The 25,708-nt window shown below is 35.5% G+C and overlaps 1 protein-coding gene across 3 annotated transcripts; it reads right to left on the minus strand.

The window, feature by feature from the left end:
* Positions 1-8,491: 8,491 nt before the first annotated feature.
* Positions 8,492-24,530, minus strand: LOC120282459 (kinesin-like protein KIN-7I). Of its 3 annotated transcripts, none has more exons than XM_039289299.1 (34): positions 24,389-24,530; positions 24,210-24,299; positions 23,991-24,109; positions 22,653-22,766; positions 22,479-22,560; positions 22,314-22,381; positions 22,159-22,233; positions 21,887-22,032; positions 21,702-21,804; positions 20,849-20,929; positions 20,554-20,622; positions 20,401-20,460; positions 20,144-20,305; positions 18,682-18,738; positions 17,291-17,539; positions 17,150-17,215; positions 16,893-17,075; positions 16,693-16,797; positions 15,973-16,059; positions 15,654-15,803; positions 13,761-13,874; positions 13,608-13,694; positions 13,328-13,531; positions 13,067-13,237; positions 12,057-12,263; positions 11,843-11,932; positions 11,609-11,746; positions 10,373-10,470; positions 10,115-10,193; positions 9,877-10,038; positions 9,666-9,785; positions 9,537-9,587; positions 8,984-9,209; positions 8,492-8,891 (listed from the first exon to the last, which is right to left on the minus strand). In XM_039289299.1, the coding sequence occupies exons 3-33, from the start codon at positions 24,060-24,062 to the stop codon at positions 8,988-8,990; spliced, it is 3,672 nt and encodes a 1,223-aa protein (XP_039145233.1). In that variant the 5' UTR covers positions 24,063-24,109; positions 24,210-24,299; positions 24,389-24,530; the 3' UTR covers positions 8,492-8,891; positions 8,984-8,987. The 3 variants fall into 3 exon arrangements, with proteins under 3 accessions (XP_039145233.1, XP_039145226.1, XP_039145217.1); XM_039289292.1 differs by having other exon boundaries at positions 8,492-8,882; positions 24,378-24,530; XM_039289283.1 differs by having other exon boundaries at positions 24,378-24,530.
* Positions 24,531-25,708: the final 1,178 nt, after the last annotated feature.

Below are 25,708 nucleotides of genomic sequence, written 5' to 3' on the forward strand. Positions count from 1 at the left end.
GTATTTGAAGTCGGAATGAAAAGCTTGACATTCAGAGGTGCTATGAATTTGCAACATCAAATAATGCAAAGAAATAACTGGAATAAATATAGCATTGCATATATTCCAACATTTATTGAGACAGTAGAAAGTTTCTTTCTTTTTGTTGTTATTGCAGAAAAAGGTGTGAAAAAAAAATGTAGTTGTGCATGAGCTTGAAACATATCAAGGAGAGTTATTAAGCACCCACTCCATTAAAGTGGAAACTTCGAACCCTGTCACTGTGTTTTTCTTATCAATCCAAGTGCCAAGTGAGCCCAGCCACGTCTACACTCAACCATTGAATCTTCTCATTGGCAAACTGTGAAACAATGAAAGATTGTGTGTTTACCAGAAAAGATGATGAAATGGATAACAGGGTGAATTATCTTAAACATGTGAAACAGTGCAGCACAACCACCAGTTCGGCCTCTGGAGTCAATAATATCAGCAACACTTGTTTTCATGAATTCCAATAAGTCTCCTCCAGTGGCATGCTTCAGAGATTCTCTCCTGTTACCTCTGTGGCTGCTGCGAGGATTTCATTTGCTAGGCTGTCACTAGGTGTGAAAATTCCTGCAGAAATCATGCATACAGACAGAAACAGTTTCATATAATCTCAAATGACTCTATGAAGGCTTTAAATTTCAGCTAAAATTCTTGATTTATTGGCAGCAAAACTATTGCTGATGAAGGAAAAGATTTATTAGTTATGTTGACTCTTCAGTGTGGTTGATTTTGTTCAGCAGTGAAGTTGCTACAAGAATTTGCATATAACCTTAAATTTAGTTATATATGTATGGCCCCTCTTAATGAAACAGTCATTGAAATGAAGATGATGCTCTCTTATGTTTGTTCTTCATTGAGACAATATTCTTTCCCAGTATCCTGGCCTTGTTACTACAATGATCTCTAATGAAAAATTAGTACTTCTCATTAATTAGACTCCTCAACCACAACTTCTATAATTCTTTTTCTTATCTAAATGAAAATTGAAAGCAAAATCCGCAGAGCTGGAAACGAAATGTAAACAAGAGAAAATGCAAACTTTTATCCAAGCAAAAAAAAGGACCCTTTTATTTTTAGAAGTTTTAAGACAAATATGTAGTATTTGCACCATTACACTACACGACCAATGTCATATTGGAAACACTTTATAAGTTCAATGTCAGTGTTCCTGAGTTCATTTTCCCTACCTTTCAAGTTCACAATGACCTTAACCTGCAGAAGATTGACACAAGAAAATAAATTTCTCACTGTTCTGAAAAAAGATGAAGTTCATTCAGTTGATAAATTTTCCTTCTTGCTTATGATGCAAAATGTTGTTTCAATTACCTTTATCACCATCCTTTAGAATCTTTAGGCAGCCCTCAGCCTTGCAGATTAATCATGGGATTCAATGCTATATATCGGTAAACCAGCTCCCTCTTCTCCTCTCTGATTCTGCTTCATCTTCCTCTTCCCCCTCTTGCTATGGCAAGTGGGGGGCCAGCTCCCTCGTCTGAACCCCTACGCCCCTCTCCTCCTTCTTGGACTCAAATCGCCTCCAAACACACTAAAACTCAAGAAACCTCCCCCCTCCACAACCCAGCAGTCCTTAACAAACTCAAAGAAACTACCACCGATTTTGTTAAGCTTGATAGCGACACTCTAAATCGTGCCCGCATGAGATTCCAACACTCACTCTTCGGCAAATTCTTCGGAAAGCCCCCACTATTTGAACAAGTGAAGTCAATACTCCTGAAGAAATGGGAAAGCTTTGGAGAAATTCTGATTTCTGACCTTCCTAATGGTTTTATTCTTATACGTTGTTCTAATGAGTCTGTGATGCAGCGACTTATCTCTGAAGGACCTTGGACCATTAATGGCATCATTCTTCAGTTGTCTCCCTGGCGACCGTATTTTGAACCAACATTCACAAAGCTCACAACGGCTGCAATTTGGATCCAACTTCATAATCTTCCCATTGAGTTCTGGAGTGGAGATACTTTAGAAACCATTACTTATCAATTGGGTAATCTTCTGAAAATAGATGAGCTTACTCTTTCTCTAACCCGTACCAAGTATGCCAGGATCTGCATCGAACTCGATCTTTCTAAACCGCTTTGCAAAGGCTTCTGGCTTGGAGATGATTTTCATCGGGTCTTCATCGTTGTCTTGTATGAACGTCTTCCAACATTCTGTTATTCTTGTGGAGTGATAGGGCATGGGTCTAATTCTTGCAACCGCGATCCAACAACCGGGAAGGCTAATGTCTATCAGCCCCTCGCCAGCAGCGAGGGAAGGAGGTTAGGCAGGAGCCGTCTCCCTTGGTTGTCGGAACCGGTGCAAGTGATGCTGTCCCCTTCCCTCCTCCTAGCGAGATCAATGATCCGTCGTCTTCTTCTATCCCGGAACCTGAATCGGATTTCGGACCGTGGTTACTCATCTCTCGTCGGCGTGGCCTTTCCCGTTCTCGCGGTGGCAGTGTTCGCACTCCCAGTGCGGTTGCGGGATCGGCAGCCGACCCGAGAAGCGACGAGCGGTCATCCCGAGGCAATGCTGGTATGAGCTTACGTGGTGGACTCAGGGGAGGCGCTAGTGGGCGGCGTCACTCTCCCCCTGTCACTTCGCACGATTCCCCATGACTGCAGCTCTCTGTTCATTCTGACATAGCTGTTGGGGCCGTTCCTCCCGTTGCACTTCCTTTTGAACCTGGGAACTCGGTTTCGCTCCATTCCAATGTCCCTAGGGACTCCACTAAGCTCACTGAAACGTCCTCTCAAGTCCCTTCTCATGCACTGTTGGAGACCATCTCTCCTCCCACTCAACCTATACAGATCAATCCCAAGACAAATGGATAGAGGGATCGTAGGCATCGCTCCCCTCCCCCTGTCCTTTTGTCATCTATTACTGAAAACCCTTCTACTTCTTCGACAAACCCTAATCCTGATCATTCAAACCTTGTTGATCGGGTCACTGCTGCCCTTGAAGACGGTTCTATGGAGGAAGATAGTGAACCAGATACTGATGCTTCAGATGAATCGGATGCCCTGATGTCTGAAGAAGATGAGCCTGACGATCTCATGACTCTTGACCAGTACCAGGAGGAAGCCCGGCGTGGTACTCTTATTCGCAAGGGTTCTCTCCTAGATGTGGATTCCCAGAAGAAGGGAAGGTTGGAACTGGGTGATTCTAGTCTTTCCTGAATCTGTTCCTATCTTGTATTCTTTTTCAAGGAGTTTTTTCTTTAAAATCTACTTTGATTATGATGAATGCACAAAAGATTTGCTGTTGGAACTGCAGAGGTCTCTCTTCCCGGGAAACCCTTGCCCGCACCCTTCGTCTTATTCGTCAAAAAGATATTGCTATTCTATGTTTAGTGGAAACCAGAGCTAACTTTGAGCGTGTTGGTAAGTTCAGTTCTAAACTCTCCAAATCTTGGGATTGGGCTTCCATCCTTGCTGAGGGTTTTTCTGGAGGAATTGTTGTTTGCTGGAAGAAATGCTTAGGGTTGGTGTCCCCTATTGCCTTCTCTAGACGCGTCCTTCATCTGGTGATATCTTCTAACTTCTTCTCTAGTATTATTATCTCTGTTGTGTACAATTCTAGTCGAGTTTTTTCTCAATGTGCAGTGTGGAATAAGCTCTCTAAAATCTCTCTTCTTCAATATCCTTGGCTTATTATCGGGGATTTCAATTCTATTTTGTTCCCGACTGAGCATAAAGGGGGTCATTTTCATTACTACTCTAGTAAAGCTAACTATTTTCGGGATTTTGTTGATACTAATAATCTTTTCGATCTTAACTTTTCAGGCTCCCCCTATACGTGGTGTAATAATCAACGTGGCCTAGCTCGTCGTTGGGCTCGTCTTGATCGTTGCATCGTTGCATCGTTAACTTACTTTGGATTTCCCGTTTTAAAAACTATTCTCTTTCTCATCTGTCCCGTAGTTTTTCGGATCATTCACCACTTGTTTTATCGATATCCCTGCATGATACTCCTAAACAGTACTTGTTCAGGTTTGAAAACTACTGGTTGGACTTTACTGGTTGTCATGACACTGTTAGATCTGCCCTTCTGTCTCCCGCTCATGGTAACCCTCTTCATATTATGTCTCACTTACTTTCTTGTATTAGATTCAAGCTTACCTTTTGGAAGAATTCTGGTGTTAATTCTTTAGAGATTGCTCTTAATCAGACTGAATCTGAAATCTCTAAATTAGAAGGTATGGATGATACTCTTGATTCTCAAACTAATCTGTCGGCCAAGTATTCTAGGCTTGCAGCTATCCAACGCCAAATTTCTGTTAAATGGGCTCAGCGTGCGCTCCTCTTGTGGATTTGCGACGGAGATAAAAATACACATTTTTTTCACAATTCTGCCCGCATCCATGCTCATCATAATTTCATATCTCAAGTTATGGACTCCTCTGGTAACATTCACTCCAGTCACTCCAGCATTGAGTACGCTTTCATGACTTTCTACTCTAATCTCTGGCCTGATTTTAGTTCTATTAATTATGACAATTTCAACGATATTCTTCATGCTCTGCCTGATGATCTTCCTCTTGTTCCTCCTGATGTTGGTCAGCTCCTTGTTAGGGAGGTTACTAAGGAAGAAATTTTTCTTGCCCTTCTTGATCTGCCTACTGGTAAATCTCCTGGTCCAGATGGTTTTAATGCTGAGTTTTATAGGTTTTTTTGGAATGACATTGGTGACCATTTAGTTGATGCTATTGAATATTTTTTTCAAAATTCTCATCTCACTTCCTCCTGGGGTAGAACTTATATCACTCTTGTCCCCAAAAAACCTTATCCTCGGCTGGTTTCTGATTACCGTCCCATCTCGCTCTGCAATATCTGTTATAAGATTTTATCGAAGCTTCTTTCGAATAGAATCAAGCCTGTTCTCCCTACGCTTGTAGGTAGAGAGCAAGCTGGTTTCATTTCGGAAAGAGGGGCCTTCGATAATGCTATTGCAGTTCAGGAAGTTGTTCACTCTCTTGATTTTGACCACACTAGCCCCCCTAGGATGCTTATCAAATTAGATATTGAGAAAGCCTATGACACAATGAAATGGAGTGCAATTCTTGCAACCTTGACCAAAATGCAATTCCCTGATCAATGGATTTCCTGGATTCGTGCTATTCTTTTATCTTCCTCTTTCTCTATCCTTGTTAATGGCATACCCACTCCTTGGTTCTCCTCTTCTAGGGGTATCCGTCAGGGTGATCCCTTATCCTCTTACTTGTTCATCTTGACTGCTCAAAATTTTTCAGCCATTATGAATAGAGCTCTGTATACCAATTTGATCCCAGGTTTTGATTGCAATCTGCCCCATAACTTCAATCATTTATTGTTTGCTGATGGCATTATCCTGATCTCTAAGGCCTCTAGATCTGTTGCCCGAAACATAAATTTTTGTTTATCTATCTATTCAAACTTGACAGGTCAATGTCCTAACCTTGCTAAAACTCATATTTATTTCCCCTCTTGGTTCAATAATAGGGTGGCCCATAGTATTTGTTCTATTACTGGTTTTTCTAAAGCACAATTCCCATTTACTTACTTGGGCATCCTTATTTCTCCAAAACAACTCAGTGCATTATTCTTTAAACCAATGATTGATAAGATTAAAAATTTGTGCACTCGCTGGAAAACCTATAAGCTCTCTTCTGCAGCTAAATCAATTCTTTTAAATTCTTCCATTCTCTCAATCCCTACTTATTATCTCTTTGCTTATCCTGTTCCGGAATCTGTTCTTCAGAAATAACCAAGTTGGTCGGGGATTTCTTTTTGGTTTAAAGGGGCAATGGAAAGGGCATCCATGCTTTGTGAATTGGAGTTACGTTCTCGATAAAAAAATCTGAGGGGGCTTGGGTCACGGAACCTTGAATATGTTAAAACTTCTCTTATGGCCAAGAATGTTTTTTTAAATTTCTTAACTTTCGGAAAAATATCTTTTTGGGTTAACATTGCTCGTATGAAGTATGGTAGATTAAATTTTTTTGACTCGATCCTATCCCCGCTAAGTGTTCTTGGATTTTCAGAGGTATTTGCCGCAATGCCAAGATTCTCAAACAAAACTTATGGATCAAATCCTTTAATCCTAATCAAACTTCCTTTTTATTTGATCCTTGGCTTTTTGATATCCCTATTGCATTCAAGCCTACTTTTCTGAATATTAATAATGATTTTAACTCCATTAGTTTGCCTGATCTTCTGATTTTAAATCAGTGGAACCATAACCAGCTTAATTTTTTGTTTGGAGATCTTTTAGGCTCTTTGGTTCCTTGTATTTGTGCTTATGATTTTGAAGGAAACAATTACTGGGTTTGGTTTCCTCATACTTCTAATGTTAAAATTTCTTCAGCTATATATAATCATTTAAATTATAACTCTACTTTGAATCTAGAATGGTCTGGCTGGAAAAAACTGTGGAAGCTTCATGTTGCTCCTAGAGTAAAACACTTTATTTGGCTTATGCTGTATGGTAAAATTTCTACGACTGATTTCCTTAATAGCATCAACATTAGCCCTAGCACCTTATGTGTTTTCTGCAATGTTGAAAATGAATCTATTGATCACTTATTTCTTGATTGTCGTTGTGCTCAGCTGGTCTGGCATATAGTTTCCAATAACATGGGCATTTTATTTTCTTTCCCTGATACTATTTCTACTAGCTGTTGGATTGTTGATTATAATCTTTCTACTTTTGCTATATCTGTTATTGCTGCTAGTATTTGGTATTTATGGAAAGCTCGTTGTGATGCCATATTCAATAACCTCAGTCCCAATTTCTCTAACATTGTATTATTAGCTGTCGCCCATGTTAAGGATTTTATGCAGGAGAACTCTTCTCTTTTGGGTCGCAAGCTTCTTCTAAACAATTTCTCCCACAGCAATGGATTATTCCTCTTCTTTGCTCAAGGCTGGAATGCCAGCACCTTGATTGGTAAGTTGGGTTTTTTTGTTTCAAATCATGATCATATTATCTCGTGTGCAGGAAACTGTTCTTTCTTGGCAGAGTCTCATTTTGAAGCCGGCATTCTTGCTTTTGGTCTGGCTGTTCGCTCGGCTATTGACAGACAAATGGATATTAGTCATATTCTCCACTGCAACCCTGCAATTTCCATTGCCTTGAATGATGGTTGCTTTCCTACAACTTGGAGACATGCTCCAGCTTTATCTGAAATCTCTCATCTCCTTCACATTGCGGGTAATCCTTCTCTTGTTGATATCCCAGCCAATTGGATTTTACCAGCTTCAGCTCTGGCCACTACTGGTAGCAACAATCACTCTCTCTGCCTCTTTCATTCTGGCCGAGACCTACCTAGATGGGTCATGAAAACATTCTCTGTAAATGGTTTTTATTTCTAGTTTTCTTTCTTTTTCAGCTGTATTTTATCTTGTCTGTTCTTTTGATTTGGGCTTGTAATCCTTAAACAATGTAAAACCTTTTTTCTTATCAATAAAATCAGCTCTCTGAGCTCTTTCCCCAAAAAAAAAAATGCTATATATCGGTCATTAGGCAGACAAATGTTGGTAAAATATCTTATATAAATGCATGCGTATTTATAGTCTGTTTGGAACGAGGGTTCAAAAGGGAAAGTAGAAGAAAGAAAAAATTAAAGAGGGTCAGGGTGAACCCTCTAAAACTCAAATCGAACTGCATCCAATATAAAGATCTTGAGTTCTACCACATGAAAGATAAGATATTTAAGATACTTCTTCTAAAAGATGTTTATACTCCACCTAAATGGCACAATAGTCATTTAACTGATTAAATATTTTGAGTATCTTATTCTTTCGATTTCTTTATTTGCAATTTTTTTCATCATTTGAAGAGATTTTAATATCAAAACTTTAATTTGTAGTTGAGACCATATTATTATTTATGCGTGAATGCAAAAAATAGTAGAAGATTGCAAATATATATATATATATATATATATATATTGTCTTTTTTGTAAAGTGAATAAGTTACTCTCTTAACACACTTGTGCCTTCAGGATCCGATGCTAACAGATCATATGGTCATTATATATGTTTCAAATGTTTTCATTAGACATGCGTTAGGTTATATATACCCATGAATATTTTTGGGGCTTTTTAGGTTATTCTTATGTAAAAACCAATGAAATGCTAAACTTACGGTGATAGTTTTAAACAATCAATTAAATACAAATTCCAACAATTTAAGGGTATTTTAAATTATATTTTTTCCATCCAAAAATATTTATTTTATATTACCAAAATTTATATTACAATAATTTATAAGCAATTTGAGGGTGTTTAAATTGGTTTCTCACATAAATATAACCAAATAAAAATAAGCACTGGTCTGAACTTCCCAAAAAAAAAAAAAATGTTTTTACAAGACAAAAGAAAATATTGATTTTATTTTATCTTATTAACCAAAATATTCTTTAACTTTCTCAACCTTAAATAACATAATCCATCAAACACAATGTAATATCTGAGAATTATAATTAAAAAAAAAAAGAAAAGCAAAAGTAATGTTATTTGAATTCAATTCCTCACAAAATTAATTGGTTGGTGTCCAAAATCCAATTCTTTGTTTCTTCCATTTTCCAAGCTCAATCACAAACTCAACTTGTGTTGAGGTTGGTGGTCCAATTATAGCTTGCACTTGGATGCTTCCTCATCAAACAACATGAAACATGAATGAACAGAATAACACAGAAATACAGACAAATACAAAAAGAAACAAATACATTTATAGCCTTAAGAGGAACTAAAAGATGAAGTCTATACAAGAATCATTCTGGTTTCAGCCTTGTTGACATGATCACACCATTACACACCATGGTATTACTTAACATTCCCTAATGTGCATGATTTCTTCGTCCGGAACCATAACTGAACAACCTTAACAGAAAGCAAAACAGGGAATGAGCTGATAATTCTTGAAAGATAGAACAATTATGAGTAGACAAAAAGTCAAGGAGTAAGGATAATACCTGTTTATTCTTTCATTGATAGTTGTTTCTTCAGGCGAAGTATCTCGACTCCATAGCAGCCTAATTGCTCCTTAAGTTTGGAAGATGCTTCTTCAAATTTCCTGTTCATAAGTCCATTCTCATCTACTAGATCTCTGTACCTGCCGCGGAACATGTCCAATTTTGATTGCATGGATCGAAGCCGCATTCTGAGCTTTGTCGTCTCTTTGTTGTTGTTCAACTCTTCCTGAATATATAAATTAAGTGACATAAACATTGCTAGACAACTTGAAATTCTTGGGCACATTATAGAAGAAGAAAATTCATAAGATGTGCCTAACTATCAATTTGAGAAACTTCGCAGAAAATTTTATGTTATCCAACAAGACTTGACAAACAAAAGATTGATTAGAGCCTTCAATTGAGAGCTCTTTTGTATGAATTAACCTTTTTTACCCCCATTTGGTGCAAGACAAAACAACTGGATTAAAAGGCTATAATGCCGATCCACGATCTTAATTGGAAAATTTATATGAGCCTAACACACAGCATAAATAAAGTTGTTGACACTTACATCATGCATCCTGATTTTCACTTCCACCAGCTCATTTCTGGCTTCGGATAACTGTAAGATAACAAGAATCTGATTTTTCAGAGGACATGTCAAGAATTGCAAGGTGACATTGAAGTTTAATAACATTACCATGTTCTCGTAGTCTCTCTTAAGAATTTCAGCTTCAGCCTTGGCAGATTCCAGCTCTAGATTTCGAGACAGTACATTATCTCTCTCGCTTGATAATGCAAGGTTTTGATTCTTAAAATTCTATACAGGACAGCATGTAAGTCCGAAGTTTCATAAACTTGAGGATATGTAAAATATTGCAAAATTATCATTTTGTTAAGAAGAATGAGACCTGGTAGTCATTTAAAATATCTGGTCCTATGCCCATCTCTTTGACATCAACTTGAAGTTTATCTCTTTCTTTGGCAAGGATGGCCAGCTTTTCTTGCAGTTTATTCATTTCTTCACAAGCATGATGATGTTCAGATGAGAGATCCTCAAATTTTGACTTCAACTGCAGTCATCATCACCAAGAAACTAAGACTTGCTAAATTGACGTGAGCAAGCAATGACATATCAAAAGCACTTACATCTGCACATTCAAGTTTCTCAACTAACAATTGGTTAAGCTCATTCTTTAACTTCACAATCTCTGAAGTCAATAACGCACTGTCGAACACAACAAAATCTAGAAGGTTGACATCTAAAAAAACAATGCAGGCTCCAGAAAACAGGAAGAAAAATAATAAAGAAGTACCAAAACCATATGACACATTATTCTTTATGAGGCAATTATATCGGATTATTGTAGTTGCATTTGCCAAAGAAGGGGAAAGAATTAAACTAACTTGTTCTCTTTCTCAAGTGCCATATTTTCCTCAGATACGGTCAACTTTTCTGTCAGGATGGTGCATTGTTCCTTACAAGACTCCAGTTGGCATTTCACCTGGTACATGTCATTGTGAGAAAAAATTCCACTGATGCAACAAATGCAAAAAAATTTTTTAAAAAAAATGTTGGATTACCCTGTTCTGGGGTAAAAACTTGAACTACAAACTTGGGGAAAAAAACAGAGAAGCAAATTATATGTGAGTAACATAATTTGATTATGTCAGCCCAGAAAAGGTGAAGACATTTGAGTTGGATTACTGTTTACTGTTTATGAAAGATCCTTCATAGTTTGCGGTAAATTTATGTCATTCAACCAGTTTGTAACTATTGATATGGATTGTTCGTGATAACGACTTGTTATTTATCTTTTACTTGCATTATTAACAAGCTTGTCGTCTTACTTTTTCCAAAGAAAAAAGATATACCGCCACAAAACCTACAACATATCAACCAAGTCATCCAATGCATTCATCACAGCCTAGAACACAGACAAGTTCAATATAGAGCAAGTAAATTGCATAGCACTGTAGCAGTAATGACTGATTTGACTTGTAAATCTAGTAACATACTTTATTCCTGAGAAAGATAGAGTCAATGGAACATAAATAACACATAAAATGGTATCGAGGAGTCAAATGATGCCCTTGGCTGTGAGTTTCAGCACAATAGATATATTCACAGTAATGCAGAAAATGATCATTCCCCAACTAGCCTAAAATCCCCTCCCTGTAATAAGTTAAACACACAACAACAAAATATTATAAACCTTCTAAGTCATTACCCTCTATAAATAAGAAACAGAGAAATTCATGGACAAAAATGGAAAGAGGAGATCTTTTCATGTCATGACTCATGAGATGCCATCGATGAAACTCATTATAGAATTCATTGTACAAAATGTAAAGTCTTATCTCAGAAACCAAATCCACAATCAAATGATTGCTGAAGAAATCAGGACAAATGGCGTTAGGTAAAATAAATAAAACACCAACATGATCTGCAAGCTTATGAGTGCATATATTTGGAGAACTTTACGTGGCTATGGAATAGTTAATAGAGGGCATAGCTGAAATCAGAAACATTTTCTTCTTATAATCATATGGCAGTGAAGTCTGTAGTTAGGGGAATCATCAAGGGAACTCACATGGAAATGCAAGAAAAAGAGAAAAAAGTACAAATAATGAGAGCAATACCTCTAATAAATCTTTTGATATTTTAAAAATCTCATCATCCAACATCTTCACCCGCTCATTGGACTCTGAGAGTGCTTTCTCCTTCAATGGCCATGTTGACTTTTCTGCCTCCACTTCTAGAAGAGCATCTGTAAGTTGCTGGATATCAAACAAAACAAGAACGAATAAATAGCTTTGCTCGTGAAAAAGAGGCAACCAGAGGGTTATTTGTAACTGCAGTTAATCACAAATTACCAATCCCATTTCTTCTTTTTCTCTGGATAGCAAACCAAGAGAAACTTCTAATTCTTTACGAAGTGATTCTGACTCTTCTAACTTCTTTTTCTGCAAAACAAAGGCATGCAAGAAAAGGAAATCACAAATGAATATCCTAAGAGAAGAGAGTCTTCAAGTCATGTCATAAGGAAAAAAAATATATAGTAAAGTAATGGCAGGAGTAACATTATACCATCCTTGTCACATCATCTTGTAATGATTCTATTTCATCGTTTGCTGATTCCAACTTGCTAGATACAGCTTCCAACTCTGAATCTAAAATTTCACTCCTTGAAAATGCTTCATGCTTCTCTTCTATTGCAGCTGCCAAAGCCTCGTTCAAGGAAGCAAGTTTAGCTTCCATTTCAAATGCATGTACTTCAAGCTTCTGATACTCATCCTTTACAAACAACATTAAATTGAACCATTCAGAAAGGTAAAAAGAAAATTTCTCACGTTTGTTTTCTATCAAAAAGGAGCTTTGACTAAAAATTAGGTGCTTGACAAGATACTAATCGTGATGCATGTGCCAGAATAAAGAAAAACTACAAAGTCGGACAAACATGGGAGTATCAGGAAATGAGTATGGACAGAATATGCAAATGCAAAATCATGTACCCTCTGACAGCTACCAGAAATAGAACAAATACACAGCTCATATCTACAAAAAAATTTAGCAAGCTAATAAGAAAGGCTCTAAAGGTCACCATCTACACAGGAGAATAGCTTACTCATTCAACATGCGCTCCAAAATTACTTGGTACCTACATGTCAAACCTGGGTCTAAATTGTAACATACCATCTATAATCTCGTGCTTCTAGGTACCATTGGTAAGTTTAGTTCATCATTAAAAAATTTGACTAGAATAACACATGAATCGTGGCTTGTAAACTAATTTCCATAACTTGTATGGCAGTACAAAATAGAGGTATGTGCTAGTTTCTCACTATATTTTCTATGGAGAGAGAACTAGAGATAGCATTTGTTTTCAAAAAGTTCAAACATCTGAGATCATGCCATGGGAAGGTTATGGAAGAGGATTTGCAGAATTTGTTTGATAGTTTAGCAAGTGTGCCAATTTCAAGAAGCAAAAGCTACTGAGATCAGAACCATATCTGATTCATGTTATGTAGGTATTTACATTTATCATAAAAAAGAAAAAGACAAAATTGCTGTATAAAGTTTATCAAAATTGATTAAACCTGGAGAGTTTGCTCTATTGTACTGGTAAAACCCTTTGCCTTGACAAGATCAGAAGTTTTTGATTCCCGGCGCTTATCAATTAGTGAGTCACGCTTCAATATATCACGCTCAAGAAGAGCCCTTTGACCATGCAAACGCTTTATCTCCCGTTCGGCCTGTGCTCGCTCACCCTGAATGGAAGTTTTCAGAAGGACATGGGTTAACAATTTACCAGAAAAAAGGAGGTTGATTGCAAAAATTAAACTCTTAATAAAGACAACCTCAAGCTTTATTTTCTCCTGAATGGTATTCTTCAGTTTGGATTCTGTATCCTTCAATTTTAGTTTTGTTTTATCGAGATCCTTTCTGAGAGTCTCTTTTTCCCTTGCCAAAGAAGAATTTGACAACTGTGAAACTTCTTTCTGCAGACTGAGAATTTGAGAAAGGAGGTCATCCTTCTCAAGTTCATGTTGTAAATCTTTCTCCTGCCACAATTCTGGAAATATGAAATAATACAGGCAACTAAAGAGAACAGAATAGTCATCATTGGAATTGCCTAACCATCAGGATCTTCTCACAATTAGCTAGGTCAGATGTTAACTTATGAATTTGCTGGTGATAGCCACTCAATTGATTGTGTGCAAGATTCTGCAGTATGCGGACATAAATGAATGAGTGAATAACACATTTTGAACTATATGGATCCAAGTATACCTTTTCTAACTCCAATTCATTGATTTTCTGTTTCATAAAACTGTTTATTTGACTGTGACCACCAATGATTGGCTTGAATCGCTCCATTTCTTGATGTGCAATTGACTTGAGTTCCTAAGAAAATGGAAAATTTTGAACATATGCATATTAAAGATTCAGGCTAAAATACAGTGAGACACCCAGATTAATAATTTAATGGTGTTGATTCTATCATGTGTTTGTCGGCACATAACGTATCATGCATAAATATCACAATTGACCTTAGCAAATTAGTGACTTTATCAAACTGAGAAATTTTAATCTGCAAACTAACAAACAAAAATACCACAAACAGCCCATATAGAGATTTAATAGAAAGAATGTATCAATTATGTCCCCAAAGGAAGAATAATGAATAACAGCTGGTGTGAAAAAAAGAAAAGAAAAGAAAAACCATCCGATGACACTGATTAACCAATTTAATAAGCATAGACGGCAAAGCATAGAGTCAAGGATATCTAATTTTTAAAATAACCAAAAGGTTTCTGTTAGGAAGTAACAACAAACTGAGTGTTATAGTTAAATCATACGCACTGCATGAAACCAATCCACAAAATTACATTACAACATGCAAGTTTGCAGCGCAAAAAAGTGAAATGCTTCATTGTATTTTTTACAGAAACATAGAATATGAGAATGTTTCAAGTCATACTGAGGGATGATCATGATCATAAATTGATCTGATATTAGTAAAACAAGTTATCCTGCATTTATTTTGAAACAAAATCATAGCATTGTGATACTGAAATTTTTCCTAGATCAGGCAGAAAATTAGATTACTATTTCCAGCTGCATAGCCTATCATAAACTGAAGTTCCAAAATTCAAAGAGGCTAACTAAGATTTTCTTGCATGTGGAAGAAACTTACTCTAGCTGGAAATCACATTATAAACCACAAAAAAAAGGTCATAAGTTCCTCGTTTATATCTTTTGAAAGAGATCTTGTAAATGTGACAACACATGAAGTCAGCGATACCATTTCTTAATTCCTCATCTTAATTATGTCTAAATAAGGATGACTCGATCTAATATCTACAAAGCAAGAAAGATTAATTCTTCAACAGCTCCTTAAATCATTATTTATTTCTTCCAAAATAGCACTTGACTCATGTATATATTATTTACACCCTAGAATCTAGACTTTTTTTTCTCCACTTATTAAACTTATGTGAAGTGATATAACAACCAGACCTCCTTAATTCAGCTTTTTGTATCATTATTTAGAGACAGTAGCTAGAGTAATAAATAGTCTCATATCAGTTGAGTTAGTAAAATTGGATGTAATAATCCTGGGTCTCTCATCCTATCTATTTAAGTTTTTAGGTTGAATCAAGCCAAGGTAATGTGTTTAATCTGCATCTAACACTAACAAGAAACAAAAACAAACGATGTCAATAGGTAAGGCCAGTGCAAGGGCAGGCATTACAAGGATTGAACTGAATTAACCACAACATGTGGTCAAAGAGGGCCACCTAGATTAATCTTGCTACAATCTAAATCAAGCTATATAAGCCACAGAAAATCAAGAGAACTATGAGCATATACAATTTAGTAATTCTAGACAGGCCTATATCTCGGCATGTACCGACTGACCTACTACTCTAAACTAATAGTGAAATGACAATTAGATGCTAGCTTTTCCACAAACACGTGTGTGCATGCATGCACACACACAAATACATATATATATATATATATAAACAAGGGCATTAGATGCCAGGAAAAGGTAAAGACTTTGAATGTTAAAATGTAAAAGATTATGCATATTATTAAACAATGAAAACAACTCAACCAACATGTTGATATTTCAAATAAAAAAGGAGATATGCTATTGCATTTAGATGCACATATTACCAGTAAACTTTCTGAAAGGATGGAGAAATTCTTGGCATAGTCTTCCAGGACACAAGAAAGAGTGCCCACAACTTCTCGTGAATTATCAATCTCCAATGCTACTCCTTGGATTTGAATAGACAACTTAGAAGAAAAGTCTAACTCAAGAACCTGAAAAATGATAAGAATATGTTTTCATTTGGAAAGAAAACTGGAAATAGTTATGGTCAGTGCACAGATCTCAAACTAGTTATTCACAAATTCAGCAAAGCTAGTCACAAATCAATGGAAAAATGCAAACATAACAATCATGCTTATAATTTGAAAGATGAATTAGAACCTCATCAAAAGTTCTGCTAGGATGTGAGTAAGATTTTTCATGAGCAAGCTTATCTTCATCATGCGCACTTAGAACCTCTTGATGAAGCTGCAGCAAGAAAGAAATAGAAATGTCAATGTTTATTAAGTATACCATCATTATATAGTAAACTAATACCACAGAATCCATGGGAGATATCTGATAGTGCACCGATCTTTTAAGAAATTTAAGAAAATAAAATTTAGAAAATAGGAGATCATTAAAAATAAAGGTTGCGAATCATGCTCAATGATGTCAACAACTAATGCAAATGTTAGGGGGAAGTCATGAGTTCATAAAGTGTTGGTGCTTTAACAGATAAGAAAGAAAAAAGTGGCCCGTATGCAAATTTTATAGTATTGCATCCATACAAATATGTGCACCAAGAAGCTATGTGATCATAATAACAAAACCATAACCTAACAAGTTGAGACTGAAATCTATGTACGAGTTGGTATGCTTTAAGCTACATTGACTATTTTCTAAAAGCACACGCACACTTGTGTGGGTGTGTGCACTCATGAGCGCAGTCCTACCACTTATGGGATAAATGAGGGGCTATTAGTTGAAAACATGTTGCTGGAACTGAGCAGCCTTGAGTTTTGAATCATAATTGGCATTAGAAAGTTTTAGATCACATGATATTGACATAATTCAAGCCCTTAAGGCAAAAATGTTTTCATATAAAGAATTGGACAGCACCTGTTCATATTTTTTCCTAAACGAATCATTTTGTTTGGTTGTCAGCTCAACAACATTATCCAAATTACTCTGTATGCAAGTCTTCTCCAACTCTAATTGTTTAATCTGCAGGAAATAAATAATACACATGTTGTGATGTAAAGCAAAAATATAATAGAAGAATCAATGCACTCTACAAAGAAATAACACAAGTAGAGGACCTGATCTTGGAGTTGTTTAATCACAAGGATAGCTTCTGATTCCCTTGCGCTTAAGCTTGCATGCCCACAAGATGCACCTTCACTTTGTTGATAGATAGGACGAGAGCTTGCCATGCTGGGAGTAGACTCCAGTTCCATTAACTTGCTTTCTAGTCTATGAACTTCAACATCATTTTCTTGACCCTAGATAAAAACAACATGCCAGTTGGAAAATGGAGGCTAACTTCACCAATAAAGCAATAAATGGGAACAGAAACCTGGATTTCAGCTTCCAAAGTTTGACATTCATTTCCAACATGCTGCTCTGCTAATTCATCAATTTCCTGACAAGTAGATGACATTTTATCACTACTCTTCCCAGCTAAAATGAGTGAAGTGAGGAGAAAGGTTGTACACACCGAAGGCAAGCAAATCCTAGTGCTCTGAAATTTTCTCCTGCTTGTAACATGCAATAAGGCACGCGCATCAGGAAGAGAAAAGTCCAAGTCAGCATTATTCTCTTTATCAGATAAGTAGTGATCACTATATTGGTCTTCAATTGAAACTTCATCCTGTTGCATTAGCTCTTCAAAAGGAGGTGGTAGGTCTTTGCCTTGCCCATCTCTAACACACATTTTGACAGTAGCCAACTGATTTGGAGGTAAATCCTGAATTTGTAAGAGGTTATATTTATAAAGGCAGAATCCAAATTGATGTCAATGAATACCTTGTAAGTTACACTAAGCAAAGAGTTCAATGAAATTCATAGATTAAGGAAAGGAACATTACCATATATACTTAAGGTAGCAAATTAAATACAGCTACTACTTGAGCATCCCTATGTCACATTGATTATTTGTTATGCAAGAATGCAAAATAGTATTTCTTGAAATTAAGATGGCATCTTTTACCTGTAGAATGTTCCATACATATTTCCAGGAAGCCAACAATATGCTAACCAAGGGGAAAATATAGCATCTTCATAAAAACAATCTTGCATTGATATTTTCAGCAATAATTAAGTAGACCACAGAGGAGAAATTGCATACATAAACACCCATTCCTTTTATTTAGCAATCAGCAACCATCTGTGGTTTGTAAGTTCAAAATCCTAAATCAAGAGGTTTCTGTAATAGTCTGCTCATCGTTTCGACTAATTGAGGATAGCTAATTTGGAAGTTACATCATTTAGCGGAGGGTGTTAAATGGTTTTAATTGCTTTTTGAGATTAAAACATTGGAAGGGCTGTTCACAAAAAAGTACGAAATTTCGAGATAAACAAAAAGGAGTATGAAGCTCAAATGCCTTTTGTCAACCATAAAGTTCTCCACTTGAATACATAAAATTTATTGTCCTCCCACTTAGTCACAGTATGTTGATAATGACAAGAAAGGATCATCTGCTAAGAGGCAAAAGCTTGTTCAATTTATCCCTCAATAGACAGGAACTTTTGTACATTCATAGGTGCTTCCGAGTAAGAGTTGATAGCAACATGAGCCATCATTTTGGCTATCAAACAAATAGAGCTTTAAGATCTACTCAGAAGCAAATGCTCAATACACACAAATGGATAACTGGCATTTCCACTTTGGGCTTAATTTCAAATGCTTTATGTATAAATACATTTCTGTAAGTCTTGCAAGGGTAACCTTAAGCATCATGACTACCAAAATACATAAAAGTAATCGCATAGGTAACAAAACTTCTATAAGAATAATATATTTGCAACCTCATTAACTACCAAAACACATAAAAGTTATTATATATATTATTACTTAAATGAGAAAATGAAGCAAGATAAAACATTAACCTCATTAAATATTTTCCATGATAATGGAGCTGGACACCATGTGACCCGCCTCTTATTCTGTAAAACATATAAAAATTCAGACAGAAGTAAGAAAAGCACATTTTAACAGTTATCTACAAGAACTGACTATTTGGAAGTAAGAAAAGCACCTTAAAATGCATAATGAACACCAGAGTAACCTTATAAATAGGATTTACAGCCTAATAAATCCTCTCTCAGACATTTGCCTGGAAGAAGGAATACTTCATAGCTCTATATATGAGCCACTATATTACTTTATCATCTTAAACTAGTCAGTATTGGTGAAATTATTCTGGCAACACACCTATGCAAAAGGTAACCGGTATGCCTATTTTCCTGTGAAAACGACTTGAGGCTTAGAATGAGGGAAAGCATTTCAGGGGATTTGGAAGGTATCAGCAATGCCTAGTCGTCCTTACAGCTACATGAATAACATAAGTATTTGACCTTTTGACTCAATAAATAACAAGAACTGCTTTCTCTCAAATGTGCAAAACATGCACAAGGTAGTGTTCAAACAAAACAAAGGAAGTTTTAACCACTATGCAGGTAATAAAATCAATAATAAATACTATAGATATGTGAGGGCATCAGATTTGCTGTTACAAATCAAATGAACTTCTAATTAAGTACATGGCAAAAAGAATTTGCTTAATGTAGATATTTCCTTAACTGAGTCATTTAAATTAAATGACTAAAGGATACACCAAAAAGAGGTGAGTTTTGCTAACTAAAAGACAACAGCACACAAACTATAAATTCCACAGAGGTTAAGCAATTTGTAAAATTCATGATCCCTTCATGGATCATGTAAATGCATTTATATTTAAATTTGTCAAATCAACCCAAAAGAAGATATTTATATTCATTCTTCTTTCTTATTTACTTCATCCTCATCACCTCACCAATATAACAACTAATTCTTAAATTAACAACATTTTCACTCATCCAAGGTTACTTTCACCTACAAAATAATAAATGTGGGAGGATCTTTTAATAGTAAAAGAAGTTCAAGAGTCTTTTTAAACAAGCCAAATGATCATTCCCAAACATAAGCCTTATTCTTAGTATTATTATAAAAATTTCCTTCTATTTATTTATTTATGTATTTATTTATTTATTTATTTGAAATGGACTTTTTTTTTTGCTACCCAACACTCCTTGAGATTCCTCACTTAAAGAGCGACTGCCTCAGCAACTCTTACATGAGTTGTTTGACATTTCTAACAGATAAGCTTCACAAATAAAAGATGCCAAAAACCTAAAACTATCATGCATGTCAATTTTATGTGGATTGCAAATGCTTGTCAACCATATGTTAAGTAAATAAACATTTGTTGCATATGGCCATAGACAACCATGTTCATCAAGAGTGCTTTAAGCAATAATCCATTAGTTGACATCCGATTGAATACAAACTAGAAATTAGAAAGCAGGTTACCTTATTGGCACAAGAACTCTTTTCATCTCTTTCAGAGCAGAACACCATTGAACTAAGGTTTGCAATTTTCTTTGCTTGTTCCATCAACCTCCTTTCACGCTGAGCTTTAGCCTTCTTTTCCTCTTCCAACTCTAGAACTATTCTTTCTTTTTCTAGTTCGCTCTAGACAAAAGATATTTTAGAACTTGAAAATAAGTCATCACAGGCAACAAAATGCATTCAAACATGGAAGTTTTTACACGGTCAGACTATTAGACCTGTAGAAGAGTATTCCGTAGATTCAGAATTTCTTCCTCCCAGTGCTCTGAGTGAGAGTCCTAGTGCAGAAAAAAGAAAAATAAAGATAAAAAGTAGTTTCAAATTTCTGATGACAACAAAGAATTAAAATTTGAACATTTTAATCAACAAACCAGTAATTTTGCCCGTAGCTCTTCAATTTCTTTTCTTTGACGTTTTAAAAGTGCAGCGTCAGTTAAGATCTGCCAACAAAGACAAGAGCATAACTTGTAGGAACATGCTGACAACAGGATGATCCATATTCTAATTAACTTGCATAACAGTGCAATAAACACAAATTGTCTCATTGCCAAATGTAGGTAAGGATAATTCACATGGCATGATTAGAAAAATAGCATTTGTGGGATACATATGCATAACAATAAGTCATAGCATAATTGGATGGCATGTGACTGATCTAAAGACAACCTCATTGACATGTGCACAATTTTTAACACATAAAGCTCTACTTGCAAACTGAAGGCTGCTTTTTGTCTCATCTGTATGAACCTGCAACCAAATAATTGAGTAAATTAATAATTTTCTAACTAGTACGAATATGACAGTATCAAAATAACTAAAGATTCCTACCAAGCAAAGTATTTTACAAAACTTTGTATCAAAAGAAGAGCTCATTCACCGGAAAGAGCTCTAATCTAAGTCAGAACACATCAGGAAAGAAAAGTAGACTACAATAACATGCACACAGCTTCAGGAGATTGTTGCAAAATTTCAGGGTCCAAATAATTTTCGTGCTTGAATGCCATAAGATGGATATGTATTTAAACCACTCTGAAGATAACAAGGACTCAAGCTCAAACTTGTAATTTCAATTAACAACAAATGTTTAATAGCTATATATTTGACACAACTTGCAATACAAGCTTGAAGGCTAATGCAAACCAACTAAAGATAATGTATGAGCTGAATGTAAGTCTCCCTGGTCCATCTATTCCTTTGAAATAGTCAGCAATGTGAAGTCCTTTTTGTACAATAAGATTTTGGGACCTTGCAAAATACTTGATAACATACTTTATGTGCAGGGATGGATCTACTAAATATCAACTATAAATGCCTCCTTAATCCTCCTTCACATAAGCAAGGAGTGACCTTTGATAAATGGCAGCAAGGCAATACAAACTAACTCATTCCTACATTAGTTTCAAGTACCCAAAAACACGCACACACATGCACCCCATTTAAGGTTGCAAATAAATATAGCAACAAGCCAGTTTTGAAAGGTGAATAATGCCAGGTTTGTTGAATGATCCAAGTAAACTACCTGTGCAAGAGTAATATTACAAATGATGGCAGTATTGGCATTTCCACCAAGTGCGGGTTGCAGAATGCGAGTAAGTTTGCTGTCCCGATAAGGCACATGACCCCTGTACCAAACACTTAACATGGGAAATTGCACATGAAACATAAACATGTCTAGAATGATTAGACAACAGACCGGTAGCTCACCCTTGGATATCTGCACCTTCACTGAGTTTTTTTATGACAGTCCCTAGTGTCATTAAGCTTTTATTGATATGGGAACCCTCCTTCAAGCGCACACCTTCTGCACCAGTCTTGGCAGCACGCTCTGAACCAGCTAAATCAACAAGATTCTGTACAAGAGAATGTCCAGTATAAAATATAGCATCTGAAAATTTGCTCCAGTGAAAAGTGATTATGGAGAAACATATATACATATATATATATATATATATATATATATATGGATTTTAACATACAAGAACAGATACGCGAACGGCATCACAGGAGTTGTTTTCATCAGAGTCTCCAGCTTTTTCTCGACTCTCGACTATCTGCAATCACATTAAATTATGAATGCAAGACAAGTGACTCTAGCTTAAAAGACAACAGGCATTCAAAAAAGAAGCAATACCATACGGAAAATAGTATGAGATCTGCTGCTGTAGAGGTTCATGTTGGTCTCCCCAATGTGACGATGAGCTGTATGATTGAAAAAATATAACGGTGAGCACAAGGGCATGTGATCAAGAAATCTTGGAAATATTAAAGAAGTGTGTGCTTGCTTTAAATGCCTTACATTCTCCAAACTCCATGAAATCCAGGACTTGCTCAGGAGACGTAACAATTTCCTCTCTTAGCCCAGCCACATAAATGCCTCTCTTCAACAAAGAAAATAGAATAACTAATATTCAAATTTTAACTCAAGGTTAAACACATAAAGCAATTATAAAATTGACTACGAATATCATACCTCAAGGCTCTCATGGATTTGGAGCCTTCGATGTTCAGGAACTAGCAAATCATTTATCTCTTCATTATATATTTCCATATAAGACATGCGCACTAAAAATTCTCTACCCGCATCCTAGGAAGCAAGAGGCAAAACTTTTGACAGTAAAGCATCATGCATACCACAAAAACATTATGGCAGAAGCATACAAGTAAATAACAGAACTATTTACAAGCAATATGGTCAAATTACTGTTTAATCCATTTCCAACATGTGAATACATACTTGAGAATCTATACAGCTCACCAAAATATGACAAAGAATATTTCTCCTGACAGCAGAATCAAGATTGATAGCGAGTAATCATTTTTCAAAAAAAAATAAATCATTACTGTGGTTGTTAAATGAGCATCCTTTTGTTGAGGTAGGCAAAAGGTCAGGGAAAACTCGCATTTGTTAAATAAGCCAGGATCAACATTGCAGACAAAGCTTGAAATAAACTCGAACTGATCTCCTAGTGAGCATTGCTTGCTCATGTTCAATTTGACAAGGTTTTCATTACAAAATGTAATTTCCTTGTTTGTTTGTCTCTCTCGTTTTAAGAGTTTTTTCTTCTTTGTGTTTTTTTCTTCTTTTTCTTTTGTTCCTCTAGTTTTTTCCCTTTTGTTCTTCTTTCTGTTCTGTTTGTTTTTTGGCTTCTAGTTTTTTAATAATACAGCTTTCGAGCTCTTTTTATCAAAAAAAAAAATAGAAGAAGAAGAAGAAGAAGAACATTTTGAGATTAAGAGGTAATTGGCCCTTCTCTACAGTTCTCCTTTTACCATTCAGAAATTCAGAGCTGCCCGAAACAATATAAACACGCATAATCAATGTAGAAAAGTGGGTCAAGCCAGAGCTAATTATGCATGCTAAAAATTGATTCCCTATCTCAAGCTGACACAATAAAAAAGCTCATGGTCAAGCATGGTTGGCTAGCAATGCTCTAGTTCTAAGAAGTACCATCAAAGAGTTAAGACTCGCATATGAATAGAAATGAGCCAGTCTCACTCAACAACATGTTGGAAGTCATTACAAATAGAATTTGAGAGTAAATGACTAATGAACACGACTATACTTACTAATCACTAAAACAGTGAAAGGATCTAAATAACAATCATTCCTGAGGATTAAAATACCAATATTTCATCATCTAGGAACCAAATCAACAAGATGCTCCTGAAATTTCCTCTTACAGACCAATTCTAATTTTCTTCACACAAATCATTTGAAGCAAGAATAAAGCACACTGTTTTGGGTTTCATTAGCAAAAAAAAATGTGCTTTGCTAAATGGAAAAACAAAAACACAAAAGGGATGATACCTCTCGTATGCTCTGGAACAAATCATGCACAGAAAGAGGGATAATGCCTGGTTCACTACCAGAACCTCTCATTGTATGTGTCTTCCCACTATTAGTCTGCCCATATGCAAAAACTGTACCTGTTGGAAAGAAAAACGCGCAAACATAAAGAAAATGAGCCCCAGAATCCACAATCACATTCCATCAAGAAAAAGCTTTAGATCATACACATAAACATACCATTGAATCCACGAACAGCGGAAGCCACAATCTCCTTCGTCCGGGCCTCATAAACCTCGAAGGTCTTGCATTCCTCCCCAAAAATCCTATCTAAAGCGGCAAATTCACGCAATTTCATAAAAATCATAACCAAAAAAAAAAAAATCAGAAAATGGGAGAGAGAGGTACCAAAGTCGAACTTGCTGGATTGGTTGGAAATGGCGATGGAGTTGCCGGAGATCCGCCATGGACTGGACTTGGAGTCCTCCGGGGAGAGAGGTCTCGCCCTAACCGTGACGTAGATCCTCTCCATCGATCAAAAAGGTGAGAGTTTGGGTTTAGGGTTTGGCACAAGACTGATGAGAGCTTTTGAATCTCAAGATTTGGTTCTTTTGTTCGATTTCCCGCTAATTTTATGATAATTTTCTAAATAAAACCCTGAAAAGCTTTTTTATTAAAAAAAAATATTTATAAGTTTTTTAAATTATTTAAGTAAATATTCGAGCTTCATTTTATTTACTAAAATACGCAAACACTATAAAAACGGTAGTTTATCATTTTATGGATTATGTCAATAAAAACGGTAAACATTTTGTTGTTTTTTAATCAGGGGTATTTTTAAATTAATTTTTTGGTCTTCATCCCAAATAATAACTTTATTCTCTAAACTATGTTGATATTAGTGTTATTTTTATAAAAATAATGTAGATTTTTATTTACTTGTTTTTTTTTTATGATACTTTCTTTTTTTTTCAATTTGTGATGAGTCGAATTAGTCTTTAGTTGTTCTTGATAGTTTATTACTTTATTTTATAAATCTTGTTCCTTGCTTTCAAGTGGTGATGAAAAAATCATTATACTAAATTTAGTTTTTCTTTGAATTAAGTAGTAGGGCAAAAATGTTGCATTTCTTGGTTTTAGGATGTAGAACAATTACAATTCCCATTAAATATTATGATGATTTACTTTATGCGAAAAAACAATTGGAAGTGTCATCTTGAAAAGTCAAGCTTGGATTAAACACGGGAACATTATTTTAAAAAAAATTATCTTTTTTTTTTGCATATATTTTAAAAATTCAAGCTATTTTATAACTTGCGATATAGTATTTCTTTTATTGAAACAAAGCCACATATTCCTTTTGGTATACTAAAAAACATAACAATCTCAGCTATAAAAACAAAAACAAAACAAAACAAATAAATTTATAAAGAAAAAATTAATAATCATTTGGACTAAGTTAGTAACAATATTAGAGTTTATTAATATGTAGTTTTAATAACTATATTAACCAATGAAAAATTTGAGAATAAACATAATTTTATATGGAAAATGCATACATACCAAATGGAGGAATTAAATTTACGTGCAAGGGTGGAACCAAGAGAGGCTAACAAGGGCTAAAGCCGCCCTCAGCCCGGCGAGACTACCTTTCATACAACATAATATTTAATAAGTCCGATTTTTCTATAATTGAAATTAATATAAAATAAAATGTTTGGATACATGAAAGCATTCAA

Source organism: Dioscorea cayenensis, chromosome 3 (assembly GCF_009730915.1).
Source record: "Dioscorea cayenensis subsp. rotundata cultivar TDr96_F1 chromosome 3, TDr96_F1_v2_PseudoChromosome.rev07_lg8_w22 25.fasta, whole genome shotgun sequence".
NCBI classification, from domain to species: Eukaryota; Viridiplantae; Streptophyta; class Magnoliopsida; order Dioscoreales; family Dioscoreaceae; genus Dioscorea; species Dioscorea cayenensis.

Bases quoted from the DNA above. Each gene is read 5' to 3' on its own strand.
- LOC120282459 (XM_039289292.1), bottom strand. From the start codon at position 24,501: ATGGAGAGGATCTACGTCACGGTTAGGGCGAGACCTCTCTCCCCGGAG. The intron at 16,798-16,892 runs GTCCTCTACTTG...TATTTCCTGCAG, and splicing joins TTAAACAACTCCAAGATCAG to ATTAAACAATTAGAGTTGGA. The intron at 13,238-13,327 runs GTTGTCTTTATT...ACTTCCATTCAG, and splicing joins AGGAGAAAATAAAGCTTGAG to GGTGAGCGAGCACAGGCCGA.